General features: G+C 41.4%; 1 protein-coding gene across 1 annotated transcript in view; it reads right to left on the bottom strand.

Moving 5' to 3' along the window:
• BRINP1 (BMP/retinoic acid inducible neural specific 1) overlaps positions 1 to 16,767 on the bottom strand; it is a 130,139-nt gene that overhangs the window by 13,918 nt on the left and 99,454 nt on the right. Inside the window, exon 6 of the mRNA XM_063082621.1 lies at positions 12,917 to 13,139. Coding sequence (XP_062938691.1) covers positions 12,917 to 13,139 — 223 coding nt within the window. The remainder of the gene's footprint in view (positions 1 to 12,916; positions 13,140 to 16,767) is intronic.

Genomic DNA, 16,767 nt, shown 5'->3' with positions numbered 1-16,767 from the left:
ACATCAGTATCACCTAGAACTGAGGACCCACCCCAGATCTGCTGAATCAGAAACTCTAGGCATGGGGCCCAGCAGTCAATGTTCAAAGACCCCTCCAGGTGCCTACTCCAGTTTGAGACTCACTTGCTCTAATCCAGGGATAGGTAGTAACACTCATATCAACACAGGGAAAGAATACTGAGTCCCTTTATATCCAGAAGAGAGATTCCATTGATTCTCTAGTTCATCTTTCAAATGGCTACCAGGAGACACTTAACTAAATCACAGCGTCTCTTGTATTTCAACCCCCTCCCCACCACTGGCTTCCTATCACTTAAATAAGACTCAAATTCCACAGCTAGGTATTCAAATCCCTCCATAATTTCATCCCAACATACGATTAACTTTATTCAATAATAATAAGAACAATTACACTAAGCACTAATATTTATTGACCATTTACTATATGCTAAGAACACTGCATAAGTATCTTGGGTAGCCCACCCAATAATCCTGTGGAGGAGGTATAGTTGTTATGCATATTTTACAGAAGAGGACACTGAAGGGCCAGAAAACACTGAGCACACAGCTCAGCAGGATTTAACACCAGACTGCCTGGTTTCAGACTGAGTGGTCTGTACTTAACGGTGCTTAATTAATCTTGATTTACATGCTCACTCTGATTTCTGGTTTCCAATTTCTGGATGAACTTAATCTCACACTAAATTCTTCATAAGTATAGGTTGCTTTTCTGAAAGGAAAACTATGCTCTTCACTGCAAGTTCAAAGCATAACCATCCCTCAACTCCCATCGTAAATGCTCCCTCCTTTTAGTTCAGCAAGTGCTGTGTCATTATGTGCCATGCACTTTACCTGTCACTGGCAATACACTTGTTAGCAAGAAAAACAGGGTCTCCGCCTTCACAGAATTTGGGCTCAAGAAGAGGAAGTCTGGTATTAAATATCCAATTGAAACTATGAAAACTTTTAGGAAAAAATATGATAAGCAAGATGCAGGAAAGACATACAGTAGGACAGTGCAACCTGGTCTGATATGTCAGGCCAAGGATTCCTAAAAAACCTGGATTTAATCTGAAATGTAAAGGATGAAGAAAGTAATCCAGGGAAATAGGGAAGGGGTTTCTCCAGTCTCCCCTGCAAGAATGTATTTCTCTTTTGTCTTCTCTTGCAGCATATATCTTTACTGTTATTCAAACTTTCTGTCTATAATATGAGTAACATAATAGAATATATTTTGTAGGGTTCTGGTAAGGATTAAATGAATGCATATAAGTAAGGCATTTAAAACTGCGTCTGGTGCAGAATGATTGGCCAATATGTATCAACTACTATTATCATTATTTTTTTCTTACTCTATGACCTTGGGCAAGTTGCTCCACTAATAGTGGTAAGGTACTAGGATCAAGAGTGCCTGTTTCAGGTGGAACAGGCTCTCGGAATTGACCGTCATGTAAGTGACTGTCAGAAAACTGACACTCTCCCTTCCATCAGATAAATGTGGTTTGTGATGCTCATGGTACATAGAATACTCTTGGCTGCTTGGCTCCTAGAAATCCCGCATGCTTCTGTTCGATCAAGTAGCAAGCACACTTAATGAGAGTCAGTCTGGTTTGTTCCCAAACCTGTTTATACCAGTGGTATTTGCCATTATTAAATCATGAAATTAAAAGTAAAATAAATCAATGAAATGTGAGTTGCTTTTCTCTGTGGAAACTAATTTGAATTCTATGGGAAAATTCTATAAAGACTAGTTACTGACCAAAATGGCCATTGATTTAAATGAAGGGAAAGTAACAGAAAAAGATTGGGAGGGTTCAAAAAAATCTGGAAACATTTAGATTGTTTCTTAAGGGTCTAAAGTGTTGCTCCACTTTGAATAAAACTAAGTTGAAAATATTATTATACCATTATGGGTGTGTTTATGCAAGAAAGCCAGTAGAATGTCAAAGAGGATACACCAACAACTTCAAAAAAGGTTCTGGTCCTACCTCAAAAGACTGGCCATGAAATGTACATTTATATGTTTTAAGTTGAAATAAAATGGTTCATATCCTTATGTGTGTAGCATGCTTATATTTTAAGGCTTCACTTTTCCAATTAAACAAATTATTGGTCTCCAATTTTGTCTGATAAGGAGCCTGTGCTTTGACTTTTTACCTTCTGCTAAAGGTGGCACATATGTTCTATTATTGGATTTCCAAGGTTAGCTACTATTTTTATCTCCATCACACCAACTAGGAAACTGAAGCTTGGATAACTTAATACTATGCCAAGGTTACTGAGAGGGTAAATGATAGTCACTCACCTTGGCCTGTCAGACGCCAGGGTCTGAAATCCAAAGTATCTTCAGTTCTATTGCCTCTTGAATAAATGATTACATTTTGTTAGGCTCAAGCTTTATTTTCTACAATGAAGACATCTGCTTTTTGGAAGCAGAAGCAGTGTCATCATCAAATATCTAGGGTCTACGACTGCTGTGCTCTTGATTATATTAATGTTATATCTGTGCATTTCTTTACAGGATATAAAGAGTTTTCACATATATCACATAAATTGACTAGGACATAAACTCTGTGGGGTAACTATTCTTATTACCCTGACCACACAGGTGAGGAAACAGTGCTCAGGTAGGTTTAGAGACTTTTGGAGGTCACGCATCTAATAAGTGGCGGAGCAATCTAATAAACTGAAACAGACTTGAGTTCAATAAAATATAAGCAACTATATCCCTCTGCCCCACTGCAGGAGTCTACGGAGATTAAATCCAGAGGCAAGTAAGAATAGGGCTCAAAGAGAAGAATCAAAACCAGTGTAGATATTGAGGGTCATCAGAATAGAGATAATGATTATCTCAGCAGCCAGAATATTTCTACAGACACCAATTAAACACTATGTGGAGCAGGAAATATATTACAAGCTAACATAGGTTGAGGAGCTAAGCAGAGCCCCAGGACTGGAGCCTAAGGTTGATGCCCCCAAGAGATTTTTATCTCAACAATGTGTAATTACATTGTGCTTGGCTACAGCCTGGACTGCTGGGTCAAGGCCATGTGAATTTGAGAAGCAGAAATAAACCAAAGACCAAGACTCATCGGAAAATGCAAATAATTCTACTGCCTGCCCTCAAGTTAAGTTTCCATGGATCTGCTTTGCCTCACAGTACAATAATCTCTAAAAAATCAGGTGATAGTGTCTAGGGAAGAAACAGCAAATCACACTCACATTAAACACCTACACAATGTTTAAGAATTTTGCTTCATTTTGTTGCATTCAAAAGGCTCTGTGAGTGTCTGTTTTTGTCCTTTTTTCCCCTTTTTTCGAGAGGGAACATTTCCCAAAGTAACTGACTTAGCGAGAGAGACTTTCAGGATTTGTATCCAGGTCAGTTGAAGACAATTTCCATTTGCAGCTTCTACTTTATCAAACTGTCTGGACTGTCAGTATGAGGGCATGAATGTGAGCCACCATCTGTGCACAAATTCCCTAAGGGACCCTGGACAAGTCACTTAACTCCCTTTGGTCTTAGTTTCTTTATCCGTGAATGAGGAAGACAATCCAAATGTATTCAATGTATGTGAAAAATCCATACATGATTTATATGGTAATAAGACTCAATTTTCAGAAGATTAGGTCAACATGTCTTTGGGGCACATTCTGAACTAAAATAATCTGTTTGCCCATTCACTGAACAAAGTGTTTTGAATAACTACTGTGTGCCAGGAAATTATGAGAATAAAGTGGTGAAGAATATGGGGAAAGGTACATACCTGGAGTGTACAGTCTTACGGGACAGACAGGCATTAATAAATAGATAAATGAAGGAGTAATGGTAGGCTGGGATTCGGGATTCAGTTGAGAAGTTATTATGCTAAGAAACCATATAAAGCAAGTCCTGACACAGTCTTTGGATGCAGGGAGCACATTTTTGAGGAAGGTGCATTTGAGCTGAGATTTGAAGGACAGGTAGAGGCTCCTGCAATGAAGTAAAAAGGGGGGAGAGGGGACATTCCAGGTAGAAGGAACCATCCTGGAGTGGGAGGGGGCAGTGTACATTTAGTGAACTGAAAAAAAAATTAGCAGGGTTGAGACTGAGAGCACCGAGAAAAGGTGTGAAACACAGCGTAAGAGGTAGGCAGGGGCCAGATCATGGCACATCTGTAGTCAACTTAACATTTGGGTCTTTCTCTTAAAGGCAGTGCATAGTCACCAAAAGGTTTTAAGTAGGGAAGTGATAAAATTGAATTTGCTTTTTAAGCAATGATTCTGACTTCCTCGTGGAACGTAGATTAGAACTTTATCAGAGTAGATTCTGGGAGACTTAGCTAAAAGGCCATTGTAATCAGGTGAAAGAAGATCTTAGTTTGAACTATAGGCTTCTCATTAAAGTTGACTAATTAGCATCATCTGAAAGCAATATTGCTAAAAGATTCAATTACTGACCTTCTATCAGTATTTTGGAATTGACCTATTAAACTCTCATCCTCTGTGAGCTTTATTTCTCCCAGACTTGGGAAAGACTTCAGAGATAATTGAGCCCATTGTTTTCAAATTGTTTTAGAAAAAAAAAAATCTCCTTATTTTTCCAAATTAGTTTTAATTCAGAATTTTCATGAAGAACCCAGTTAAGAGCTGTTCAAGTGAAAGGTGAGGTGAAACTGTTCGCTGCTCGACCTCCACCCACCCCTGCAAGGCACTGTTCTTGCACCCAGCGCACTCTGGGGTAGAGCTACATACCAATGGTGAATTCAGCCTGGCCAGTGCAAGACTCTAATTCAGGTCCCCTGCTCCACAAAACGTTGTCCTTTTCAGCACACCCTGAGGCTAGATAATAACGTTTTGAAGACAAAGTCACTGCTGCTTGTATCTTTAAATGCCTTCCAGTGACTGGCATAGGGCTGGGAATCCAGGTGGTCAGTAAACAATTATGCAATTGCACAGAAGTCACTAAATTCAGACCAAGATAATTCTGTGCTGCTTTTCTTTCTTCTTCCCTCTCTTCCTTCCTACCTTCTTCCTTTTTCCTTTTCCTCTCTTTTCCTTTTTCCTGTCCTCTCTGCTTCCTTCCTTCCTCCCTCCTTCCCTCTCTGCCTCCCTCTTCTGCAATGAGAGGTGACTCCCACCATGATGCAGTTTTAAGCCTTGGCAGGTCATCTGGACCCCTGGGATTATCTTGCCTCAGGGGTGCGTAGAATAGCATAGAGGTTACAAGAATGGTTTCTGCCTGGGTTTGATTTCTGCCTCTTATTTGCTGTATAATCTTCAAGTTATTTAATGTCTCTGTGCCTTAGTTTCCCCATTTGTAAAGTGGGATAATTGAGTGCTACCTGGTAGGGTTGTTATGATGATTGAATGAGGTGAAAGTGCACAGAGCAGCCTGTTGCACGGCAAATGCTTTAGAAATCTTAACTGTTAAATGTTCCCTTGGACCTAAACACAGCCCCGTTGTCTTGCTGGTGAGTTTGGCTTCAAGTCCACTCTGCTTGCACAGCCCCCTTTCGCAGAGCTTACAAGTTTGTACGCAACTCAGCATTTACAAGTTTATACACCATTGCAGGTGAGCTCCATAGCAACCTTCTGAGGTGAGCAGGCAGAAATTATTATGCCCATCTTACAGATAAGAAAATCAAGGCTTAACAAGTTTCAGTGTCCAGTAATAGCAGTGGCCAAATTCAAAGTCCATTTCCTGTCTTTTCCCCTTTTTAACTCTTCACAATATAAGGATCTCCTGGTGGTGAGACAATCCACAGAAATCTTCTTTGTGGGTCCCTACCTTCCCTTGACTTGTCCAACTTCAGAACTATGGTCTGACAGTAGGGCCAGCTCTCCTGCAGGCTAACAGAAATCCACCACAGTCTTCCCAGAACCTGAGCAGAAACTAACACATAATTGGCACCCAATAAATATTTGGCAGGGGTAGTCTGGAATTAGTAATGTTTCCTCTCCTCCCCAAAAGCGCTGAGCCTTGGGGTAGAATGAGTCTCACTTATCTTGGTACTTCCAGAACTGGCACATAGTAAGCTCTCAGGAATTTTCTGTTGAGTTGACCTGCACTGGACTGGGCCTCTTCTTGTAACTTACAGGGGGTGTGTCTGCCTGCGTCTGTGCTTGAGCTTCAGGGTTGACCCACAACAGGGGCCATTTCCTGAATCTCAGCACACCAGACTACAGCCTATAACTCCAATCCTGGTCCACCACCCCTCATGAGCTAACCCTGCCTTTGATCTCATCACACTCAAACTAGTGTCCCCCAACCACAGTACAGCCACCTCTCTTTGCCACTGCATAGTGCTTAGACAACATGGGACCTGGCTGCTCTGCACAAGGTTCTTGACCACCAAGCCCACCACTGGAGTCAGCGAGACCATTCTAATCCTGACACTAACCTGCCATGTGACCTTGGATGAATCAATTACATCTCTGCCTCATCAGTTTCCTCATCTGTAAGTTGGATCCAATAGCATCTACTTCATAGAGATAGAGTGAGGATTAAATGAAAAAAACATATGTCGTCATCATCAACACTCAGTCTCATTGGGTGCTAAGAAATTTATATGCAAAATATCTGTGTTTGGAAAAAAATTCAACAAGAAGAAACATAGCTAACATATATCATTTTCTACCTGCCAGTCACTGTTCTAAGCATTTTACGAGGGTTAAATCATTTAATCGTCATCAAAACAACCCTATGACATAGACACTATTATTAGCCCCATTTTACTGACACTGAGGCTCAAAGATGTTAGTAATTTCCCCCAGTGTTACAAGGTAAGCAGGTAACAAATCTGGGATATGAACCCAGGCAGTCTGACTCTGGAATCTTTACAGATAGCCAACTCTATTGCCTGTTATAACAGCTGTTCAATAAGTAGTTGTCCCTGCTTTGTGACTGTAATTGTTATCCATTATGATTTTCATTAATCTTATTTGGCCTGTATCTGGGATAGTCACTTGTAGCTCCAATTATACTCAATATCTCCTATTGTACCTCATCTCCAAAAAAGTCCCCACAGTGAACCACACCTTCCAGTTTTCACACCCTTGAATCTGTGCTAGGCTTTTGGCCACAAGAATATAGTGGAAGTGACAGTCTGACTTTCAAGGCTAGGTGGAAAGAAGTCTCATAGTTTCCTTTCAGTCTCAGGATGCACCTTCTCTGAGCCTGGCTGCTATGCTGCAAGAAGCCCAGGCCACATGGAGAGGGCATGTGTAGGCACTCTGATTGACAGCCCTGGCTGAGCTCCCTGACAGCCAGCATCACTGCTAGCTCTGGAAGGGAGCCGTCATGGAGGTCCAGCCCAGTCAAGCTCCAGACGACACCAGCTCCCACCAACTTGAGAGACTCCCTAGCTGTGCCCAATCTACACAATCATGAGAGATGATAATATTATTCTGCATCAATAGATAACCAAAATACCCCTTTTGTCCTCCAGCTCAATAATAAGTTTCCAGCAAGCCTTGAAGCCAAGCTCCAATCCTTTATAGTTGACCTTTCACTAAATCTTACCAGTAAACATCTTTTTGAAATTAACAATAAATTAATTAACATTTATTAATCTTGGGCACATTGTTAACCTCTCTGTACCTCCATCCCCTTATCTGTAAAGCAGGAATAGTAAGAGTACCTAGTTCATAAGGTTGTAGTGAGAGAAAATGAGTTAATTCATATAAGATGCTGAGAACAGTGCCTGACCTTTAAAATACATATACGAAGTGACAGCTCCCTCCCTCCCTCTTTTCCTCCCTTTTAACTGAGTCAGACACTACACTAGGCTCTTTAAATTTTAAAATTTTAATCCCTATACTTAACCTGAAGGCAAGTGTTATATCATCCATTTTGCAAATGAGGTGCAGCAACTTACATAAAGCCCTGTGCCTGGTAAGCGATGGAGCCAGGATTTGGACCCAGCCCATGTACGGCCAAAGCCTCATGTTCTTTCCCTCTCCCATCCTGCCTCAACAAGACCACCTCTTCATGAGACAAGTAAACATCTCTGTGGCACCTGTTGCAGTAATGACACCTGCTCTGTGCACTCATCCCCCATGGAGTTCAGCAAGCAGACAAATTGAAGCTGAGCAATCAGTCCATTTGCAAATACCAGCTTGCTCAGCTAGAGGTGGCCCAATGTGTCCAGTGTTAGCACCTCTGTCTGACACTGCTCCATGGTAGAGAGCTGCCCTGCTGGTGTGAAAAATGCTCATTAAAGCCTCAGATTTAGATATCAAGAAGCAGCCCACAACCAAGCCAGGCAAATTCAGCTCTCCTAGGAAGCCTTCAGAGGATCAGCCACAGAGCTTAGTCTCTGTGTTCTTCTACCCCGCCCCCCCCAAGTACTGAGCATTCAGTACTCCTTAAGTAGATACAACTGAGTGATTTGCCAGTGGCGGGGGGGGGGTCCTTCCAGACATCCTCTCTAGGTGAGAAGAATATTATGATTAGACCAAGCTTTTTCATTTCAGGAGGACAGGGAGCAACACTGTGAGCTCTTTCTTTGAAGATCTGAGTGGTGGCAGGACATTTCTAGCTATCTACACCTGACAGCTTGCACAGGAAGATGGCCCAGATGTGGCCACCTGCACTCAGAATACTGAGGTGACTTGTTAAAGGTCATGTAACTCAATAATGGTAAGGCATGATCTCAAATCCAGGCCCCCTGACTCTGTCTGGTGTTCTTACAATTACCCAGTTTTGTCCCTCCTTCCTCCCTTCCAATATCTGTCCAGCTACTCTACTCTCCTTCTGGAGTCCTCCTGAGTCTTCCCTGGACCTGGCACACCTGGTGATCCTCTGTGATCTGTAGATTGCTCTCACCTTTAACAAATGTGTCTGGCAGTGTCTTTGGACCTTTGGACCTTACACTCTGTTCTCTGAGGTGACAATCATCAAAACAGACAGATGCATCTGTCTGAAGTTTGGTAATGGTTAAATGTTGCCTTCTTCAGCAGAATTTGTGTTCAGCTTGATTAAACCTTGGAATGCAGTTTCTTCAGCTAAACATCTGATGAAAAGCCACCTCTTATGGTGTTACGGGTTGAATAAAATCCTCACCCCCTCCAATTCAGATGTTAAAGTCCTAACTCCCAGCACCTCAGAATGTGACTGTATTTGGAGATAAGATCTTCAACATGGTAATTAAGTTAAAATGAGTGAGGGGTGCACCCTAATCCAATATGACTGGTGTCCTTTTAAGAAGAGGAGATCAGGACATAGATACACACAGAGAGGAAAGATCTTGTGAAGACACAGTGAGAAGATAACCATTTACAAGCCAAAGAGAGAGGCCTCAGAAGAAACCAACCCCTGCTGACGTCTCGATTTTGGACTTTCGGCCACCAGAAATGTGAGGAAATAAATTTATGTTGTTTAAGCCACCTGGTCCGTGATGCCCAGTTATGGCAGCCCTAGCAAATTAATAAATAGGTGGAGTTTTTCCTGATTGCTCACAGCACCCTCCCCAATCCTGTGCTACATAAAGGTCACTGGTCATAGCATGGTTTGCTGCTTTCATATCTGAATCTCCCACAGTGCCTGATGGACCTAAATGGAAGCTACTTCAGACACTAACTCCTGATGTCAGTTTGGCATCTGTTGCATATAACAAAAAAGCTGTTTTGTGACTGACCCTTTTCCTAGGCCCTGGTTCAACAACATTGTAACAAGAAAGAAGCTAGCAGAAGAAATTCTATTTGATTGTCAAAATAATCATCATCAGCTAGGTGCAAAGCAGTGGGCTCAGAGTTGGAGGGAAAGGGATGAGCGTGGACAAGTATATAAGGATGAGGTTTGATAATGGAGAAAAGAGGGGAAAACATGCTAAGAAATGAGTGTTAGATGAATGGGAACATAGAATAAGAAGTTTTCTGTATTGGCTGGTACAGCCACAAAAAACTTCATGGAGGAGGGGACATTAGCCCTGAATCAAGAAAAAATGAGAAGGAAAAGGGTGCATGGATGGGGTGGTTAGGTTGGAGGGACCGCTTAGAAGAGGACAACGGTTTTTAAATCTTTAGTGCCAGTAGAACAGGGTCGTTAGCAAGATAAGATTTAGATTTATAGATTTAGGTGGCATCTCACCTCTTCCTCTTACATAAGAGTTTCTGAACCTCAGCACCATTGAATTTTGGGACCAGATAATTCTTTGTTGTGGGGGCTGTCCTAAGCAATAGTATCCCCTCCCCTGTTTTCCCCAAAATTGTTTCACAATTTTGATTATGACAATCAAAAATGTTTTCCAAGATTTGCAAACTCCCCTAAGGGCAAAGTCACTCCCATTTGAGAACCACTGATTTACACTGTACTTTGGACCAATTACTTGACCTCTCTGAGCTTTAGTTTCCTACTCTGTACAACAGGATAACAATCATTTATATAAATATGTGGCTGAATGGCACTGGCATTAAAAAAAAAGACACATGGGCCAATGGAACAAAATGGAGAATGCAGAAATTAATCCAGCTACCTATAGCCCCTGATTTTTGACAAAGGCACCAAGAACATCCATTGGGGAAAGGACAATCTTGTCAGTAGATGGTGCTGAGAAAACTGGAGATCCATGTGGAGGAGAATGAAACTAGACCCACACCTATCGCCATATACCAAAATCAACTCAAAATGGATTAAAGATTTAATAAAAGACTTGAAACTATAAAAATCCTAGAAGAAAACATAGGGAAAACATTTCAGGACATACTACCAGGCAAAGACTTTATGAGTAAGACCCCAAAAGCACAAGCAACAGAAGAAAAAATAAACAAATGGGATTATATCAAACTAAAAAGTTTCTGCACAGCAAAGGCGACAATCAACAGAGTGAAAAGACAACCTACAGAGTGGGAGAAAATATGAGCAAACTATACATCCAACAGGGGATCGATATCCAGAATATATAAGGAACTCAATTTCACCTTTAAAAAAATAAATAAATAAAGTCCCATTAAAAAATGAGCGAAGGAGCTGAATAGACATTTTTCAAAGGAACACATACAAGTGGACAACAGGTAGGTGAAAAAATATTCAACATCACTAATCATCAGGGAAATGCAAATCAAAACCACATTGAGATATCATCTCACCCCAGTTAGACTGGCTCTTACCAAAAAGACTGAGAATAACAAATGCTGGTGAGAATGTGGAGAGAAGGGAACTCTTCTACACTGCTGGTGGGACTGTAAATTAGTAAAGCCATTATGGAAAAGATTATGGAGGTTTCTCAGACAGCTACAGATAGAACTACCATATGAATTAGCTATCCCACTTCTGGGTATATACCCAAAGGAATGGAAATACTCTTGTCAAAGGGATACCTGTATTTCCATGCTCATCACAACTCTATTTACAATAGCCAAGATATAGAACCAACTTAAATGCCCACCGATGGATGACTGAATAAGGAAAATGTGGTAGATATACACAATGCAATACTACTCAGCCATGAAAAAGAATGAAATTTTGCCACTCAGAGCAACATGGATGTGCTTGGAGAAAATTATGTTCAGTGAAATAAGCCAGGCACAGAAAGAGAAATACCACATGTCCTCACTCATAAGTGGGAGGGAACGAGGGAAGGAGGGAAGGGAAGGAGGGAGGAAGGAAGGAAGGAAGGAAGGAAGGAAGGAAGGAAGGAAGGAAGGAAGGAAGGAAGGAAGGAAGGAAGGAAGGAAGACCACAATAAAACATTGAATTTTCAGAAGGAGAGAACAGACCTATAGTTGGTGGAAAAGCAGGAGGGGAAAGGGAGGTCAGGGAGTAATTGGGTACATGACACAAGAGTAATTAAGCGTTGTAATGATGAGCATGCTAATATTGATTTGATCATCACATACTGTACACAAATACTGGTAGTCAACTCTGTAGGTATAATCAAAACTAAAACTTATGTAAAAAATAAAATAAAATAACCATATGTCTAAAATGTGAAAAAAGGAAAAAAAAAAAATATGTGGCTGACACAGAGCTTGCTAAGTGAATATATCTGGCTTCATTCTTTTTAAGAGTGGATCTCTTTTCTACTAAAATTGAAGGTAGACCCCCAAATAAGAAATTAGTTAAAGCAGAGCTGCTCTGGCTAAGGGAGAGTGGAGAGCCCCCAGACCTGCCTTCTTGCTGTCCTGTGGTGCCCTCCTAAAAATCCTGGAGGCATCGTTACAGAAAACTCCCAGCTGCAGATCAGAAATCCCTTGGGAGAATGGAGTCCAAAAGACCTGGATTTGAATCCTAGCTCCTTCTCTGTATGTCTCTAGGAACACAGGCTAGACAAAGGTGTAGGTAAACCCTAATTCTGTGATGGCATGGGCCCTGTTTTATGTATCCTTGTATTCTCCATCATCTGTCAGAATATCTGGTACATCCAGGGCAAGGCTGGGACTAGGTGAAGTAGGTGAGGCAACCAGGAACTTAAGGAGGCACTCACTCTCAGGTGTGGACCCTGCACTCAATGACCCAGAGAGCACGTGCCTCCTTAAATCTTGCACCTTACAGAGCAGACTTTGCATGCCTCACTAGTTTCACTCTATTCCAGTCCCTGATCAAAGACCCTTAATAAATAAGTTGAGTGATTCGTTTCTTCACCGTTAAGATGGGGATGCTAAACTCTGACTTGCACAGTAATTTAAAAATGAAATAGATAATACATCTTAAGCAACTACAATAATGCCACATAGCTGAGAGGGCTAGTGTTGGTTCCTTTCCTCTGCGAGATGGATCAGACAGAACACAGAGGCTGAAAGTTCATGGTATATGCAGGAAATAGTGTGAAATCCAATGTGGCCAGAGATGATCCAGAAAGTTCTTAGTCTGGACCATGGCCTTGCTTGCCACCTCCAATACACCATCTTTGCTGCATTTCTCTCTGCAGCAAGCCCATGTGAGCTAACACTGGGTTAGATTGGTGCCTGGAGAGGTAGAGGTGGCAGCACTTACCTCTCTCTAGGCAGCTGGTGGTTGGGATTGTGGCGGCAGCGTACACTCAGGCCAAAGAGCTTGCGAGCAGTGCGTTGGATCTTTTGCCTCTGTGCCTCAGTTGCACTCTGTAAGAGCTTGTAGCGGTTCTGCAGGTCCCAGTCATTGCCCCAGTGCTGATGGATGCTCCCAATGGTCAGGAAGTGGTTGCTTGGGAGACGCTTCATAAACGATTTAAACTCATCTAGCAAGAGACAAAGAAAGAAAAAATGGCTAAGCCTGACAGCCCCCTGAAGTTGCGTTTAATGCTTAGCCCCAACTGCCAATAAAGTAGGCCTGAAAATAAAAAATAAGTAAACAAATAAAATAAGATAAACTTGTCTGAGGCCAAGAGAACATGGCATTAGCCTGCCCTGCTCCTATAGACAAGGCAAGGGCCACTGCTCTTTTTAATGAAGTAAATCTGCGGAGGGTACTGACATTAATAAAGCAAGTATATGTCACAGGGCCTAGCTTCCGAGGCCCTGTAGTTTCAGGTATAGCCTAACTTTTTAGAAATACACATAGAAATGTTAAGCTTGAGAAAGACAGAAAACTTTCCCCAGGCTAAAGTCTCTGTTGTAGATAAAGAATTGTAACACAGCAAAATTGTTGGCTTTAAGGACAGATGTCCTTGGTAGCTAAACCTAATGATTGTTGCCATGACAATTATCTTACTGTTCTTTTTGTAACCACCTATGTTCCTTTTCTGTAACTTTCTGGCCTGGAGAATAAATACTGAGAGAAAACTCAAGTTTAGGGTTAATTTTCTGAGGAATGCTGCTCTCTTGAGGGTTCCTGGAAATTTACCCCTTCGGGGCCTCTCACTGCTCAGAAGAAATGGGCTTTGAGTAATCCTTTGCGTCTCCATCACCCTGGGAGAGGTGACATAAATCTGCATACTGTATCCTTCCTTCAGACAGTGCTTCCCAAACTTCTGCCATCGGAATGCCAACTTTATGATAATATTCACACATCATTGTATTTACTTAATATTTTCTTTGAATCAAATCACTGTTTAGTTAAAGATTCAAAACAAAATTTGGATCTTATTCTACACAGAAAATTTCTATTGCATGCCTCAGTAGAATGGTAGCTATAAAAATAAATATAATGAAAATAATGTCAATAAATTTTAGTCAAATACTGTTGCCTGCTAAATGAGCAATCCTCCATGCCTGCTCTCACTTTGAAATATAGGAAATTAGCAAGTGTTAGAGAGGTGTTAGAGGCATATTAGCACCAAGGAAACTTTCTCTTTGATGTAGTCTGCAGGTTTGACAAAGAGCTGAAATAGATCAACCTCCCACTCAGTGATCCAGTGTTATTTGAAGTTGTAAGTGTATCTCAAATTTTGGAAAACTCCAGATTAAGAGATTGTGACAAACACTTCGGTCTCCTAGGTGAAAGTTTCTGCCTCAGTTTGTGAAACTGAGTTTCAGAGCATCAGCATGTGCTACAACTTGACACAGGCTTAGAAATTCTCTAGTTTAACTTTCTTGTTCTACATATAGAAAAACTGAAGCCCAAAGTGGAAAAATGATTTACTGAAGGTAACACAGCCTACGAGTGAAAAAGGGCCAGGTCTAAAACCTGAACTGTTGCCTTTTAACCTAGTACTCCCCCTGCCCTACCCCCCTACCATTTTCCCCCAACTCCCGGGAAAATTAAAGAAAGGGTTGATTATTAGCGGGACAAAAGGCCAATGGTTGGGTTAAAAAAAATATATATATATATATATATATCTGCACTTTCATTTCATGTTATAAAACCTACATGGAATTTCAGGTATATTATATATTCATTTTGTTTTTTAAATGCTTACATAGTACTCAACAGGCACCAGGCACAGTCCTAACCATCTAACACATAGCTGATTTTTATATCAAACCTACGAGGTAGGTACTTTTAGTGCCCCCATTGTAAAGAAACTAGGGCACAGAGAAGTTAGCTAACTTTCCCAAGGTCCAATGAACACTAAATGGTAGGATTAAGACTCTATCCTGGCTCTGAATCCTGTGTTGTTTCTTTGTATACTATACGTCTTTCAACACATACAGAGGGCAAGCCTGATGCTGAGCATGTTGGGAGTGAAAAACACATAAAAGTTGCTGAAGACAGGAGTATCTGATTCCTAGAAAACCTGGGCACATCATTATAGACAGTCAGACATGCAAAAGTTCAATTTACATCTTGACCACTGAACAGCTGTGAACCATTAGTCTCTCAAGGCCTCAGTTTCCCCGTCTGCCAAACAGGTATAATTGTCTCTAATCCAAATGTTGAGGGACTGACATAGAACTGTACTTCTTAAATAGTTCATGGATAGTAAGGTAGGATTGAAGGGATAGCGGAGGACTCTGCCTTGATTGATTTATTCGGTGAGCTGGCTGGAGACAGGAGACTGGCCCAAATGACCAGCATGACTCCCCCCCCCCCCCCCCCCCCCCGTGGGGACAGGCAGCTCACCTTGCAGAGGACTCTGTTGACTTCAAAGGGGATGACAGTCCTCCCAATGAATCCAGATTTAAGTCTGATAAGAAAATTGATTTCAAAAGGTTCTGTTTGCCTACCAACACTGGAGCCATCAAGGAATCAATGGCTTTTACTTTGGGCTGGGCTTTAATCCCTCTAAATTAGCTGGGGCTGAGTCGTTAAGGTTAAGAATTGAAAATGAGCAGAAGGGACACCCACACACAGAAGCCACAGAAGCATGTATGGGTAGATGGATATGTCTTAATGCGTAAAACCATTTCAAATGGATAAGTACAGGATATCTAGAAGGAATGTATGTTGCATGAGGAGAAAGTGTTACGTAAATTATTTCCTTGGCCTGTTCACCTTATTCTGCAGCAGCTTAGCTTTCTGGGTTTCCTTACCCACCCAAAGTGGTTTCTCTTCCTTGGGAATAAGTATTGCTTGCTAAAGATCCCCACTCCTTGTGCCTATAGCCTGCATTCTCCTCTGATTTTTTTTCTTTTTTCTTTTTCTTTTTTTTGAACGGTATGGGGATCGCAACCCTCGGCATGGTGTGGTTTGCACCACGCTCAGCCAGTGAGCACACCAGCCATCCCTATGTAGGATCCGAACCCGTGGCCTCGGCGCTACCAGCTGAGTCATGGGGCCGGTCCTCCCCTCTGATTTTTAACAATCAGTAGAATCTCTTTGCAAAAGCATCTTTATCAAGTGCTTCTTTAGTTTGAGGCCAGACAATCATCACAATACATTTTCATCATGAACTTCTCTCTTTTATGGATTCCCAGGATTTTCAAATGGGCTAATGGGTGCAGGTTCATAAGGCATCCCTGCAGGAGAAGAGTCCCTGATGTGTCCTGTGCTCCCAGAGCTGTTTAGGAGCTAAGAGTTCATTGAAAACAGTCATTTTCCAATGCTGCTCTAGAGAGCTCTGCTTTTATCTGTGGTACACAGTGGCTCCAAGGTAAGATTTTGTTTGATCAAAGGGTTTCTTGGCTAAAGATTTAAATACATTCAAATATTAAAAACACAAACATGTCCTCTCATTTATCAGATGAGGGAACTAAGACCCGGGGGGTAAAGTGAAATTAATAAGCTGCTGTGAGCACTGGATTTGGAATCAGAGATTTCATTACCAACGCTGTCATTTACTAACTTTGTAACCCTAGGGAAGACACAGGGTCTTGGTGTCCTCTCTCTATAATACAGCAATAGCAATACTTACTTTAATGTGGTTGTTGTAACAGATTTAAGGAATACAAAGCTGTTTTAAAAACAGTAATGCTCTTTACATAGGTTTATTTATTTAACAGATATTTGAGCACATATTATATGCTAACTACCTACATGGCATATCT

This window comes from Cynocephalus volans, chromosome 17 (assembly GCF_027409185.1).
Source record: "Cynocephalus volans isolate mCynVol1 chromosome 17, mCynVol1.pri, whole genome shotgun sequence".
NCBI classification, from domain to species: domain Eukaryota; kingdom Metazoa; phylum Chordata; class Mammalia; order Dermoptera; family Cynocephalidae; genus Cynocephalus; species Cynocephalus volans.
The sequence above is the reverse complement of the archived record's forward strand: the minus strand, read 5'-3'. Positions and strand labels throughout refer to the sequence as shown.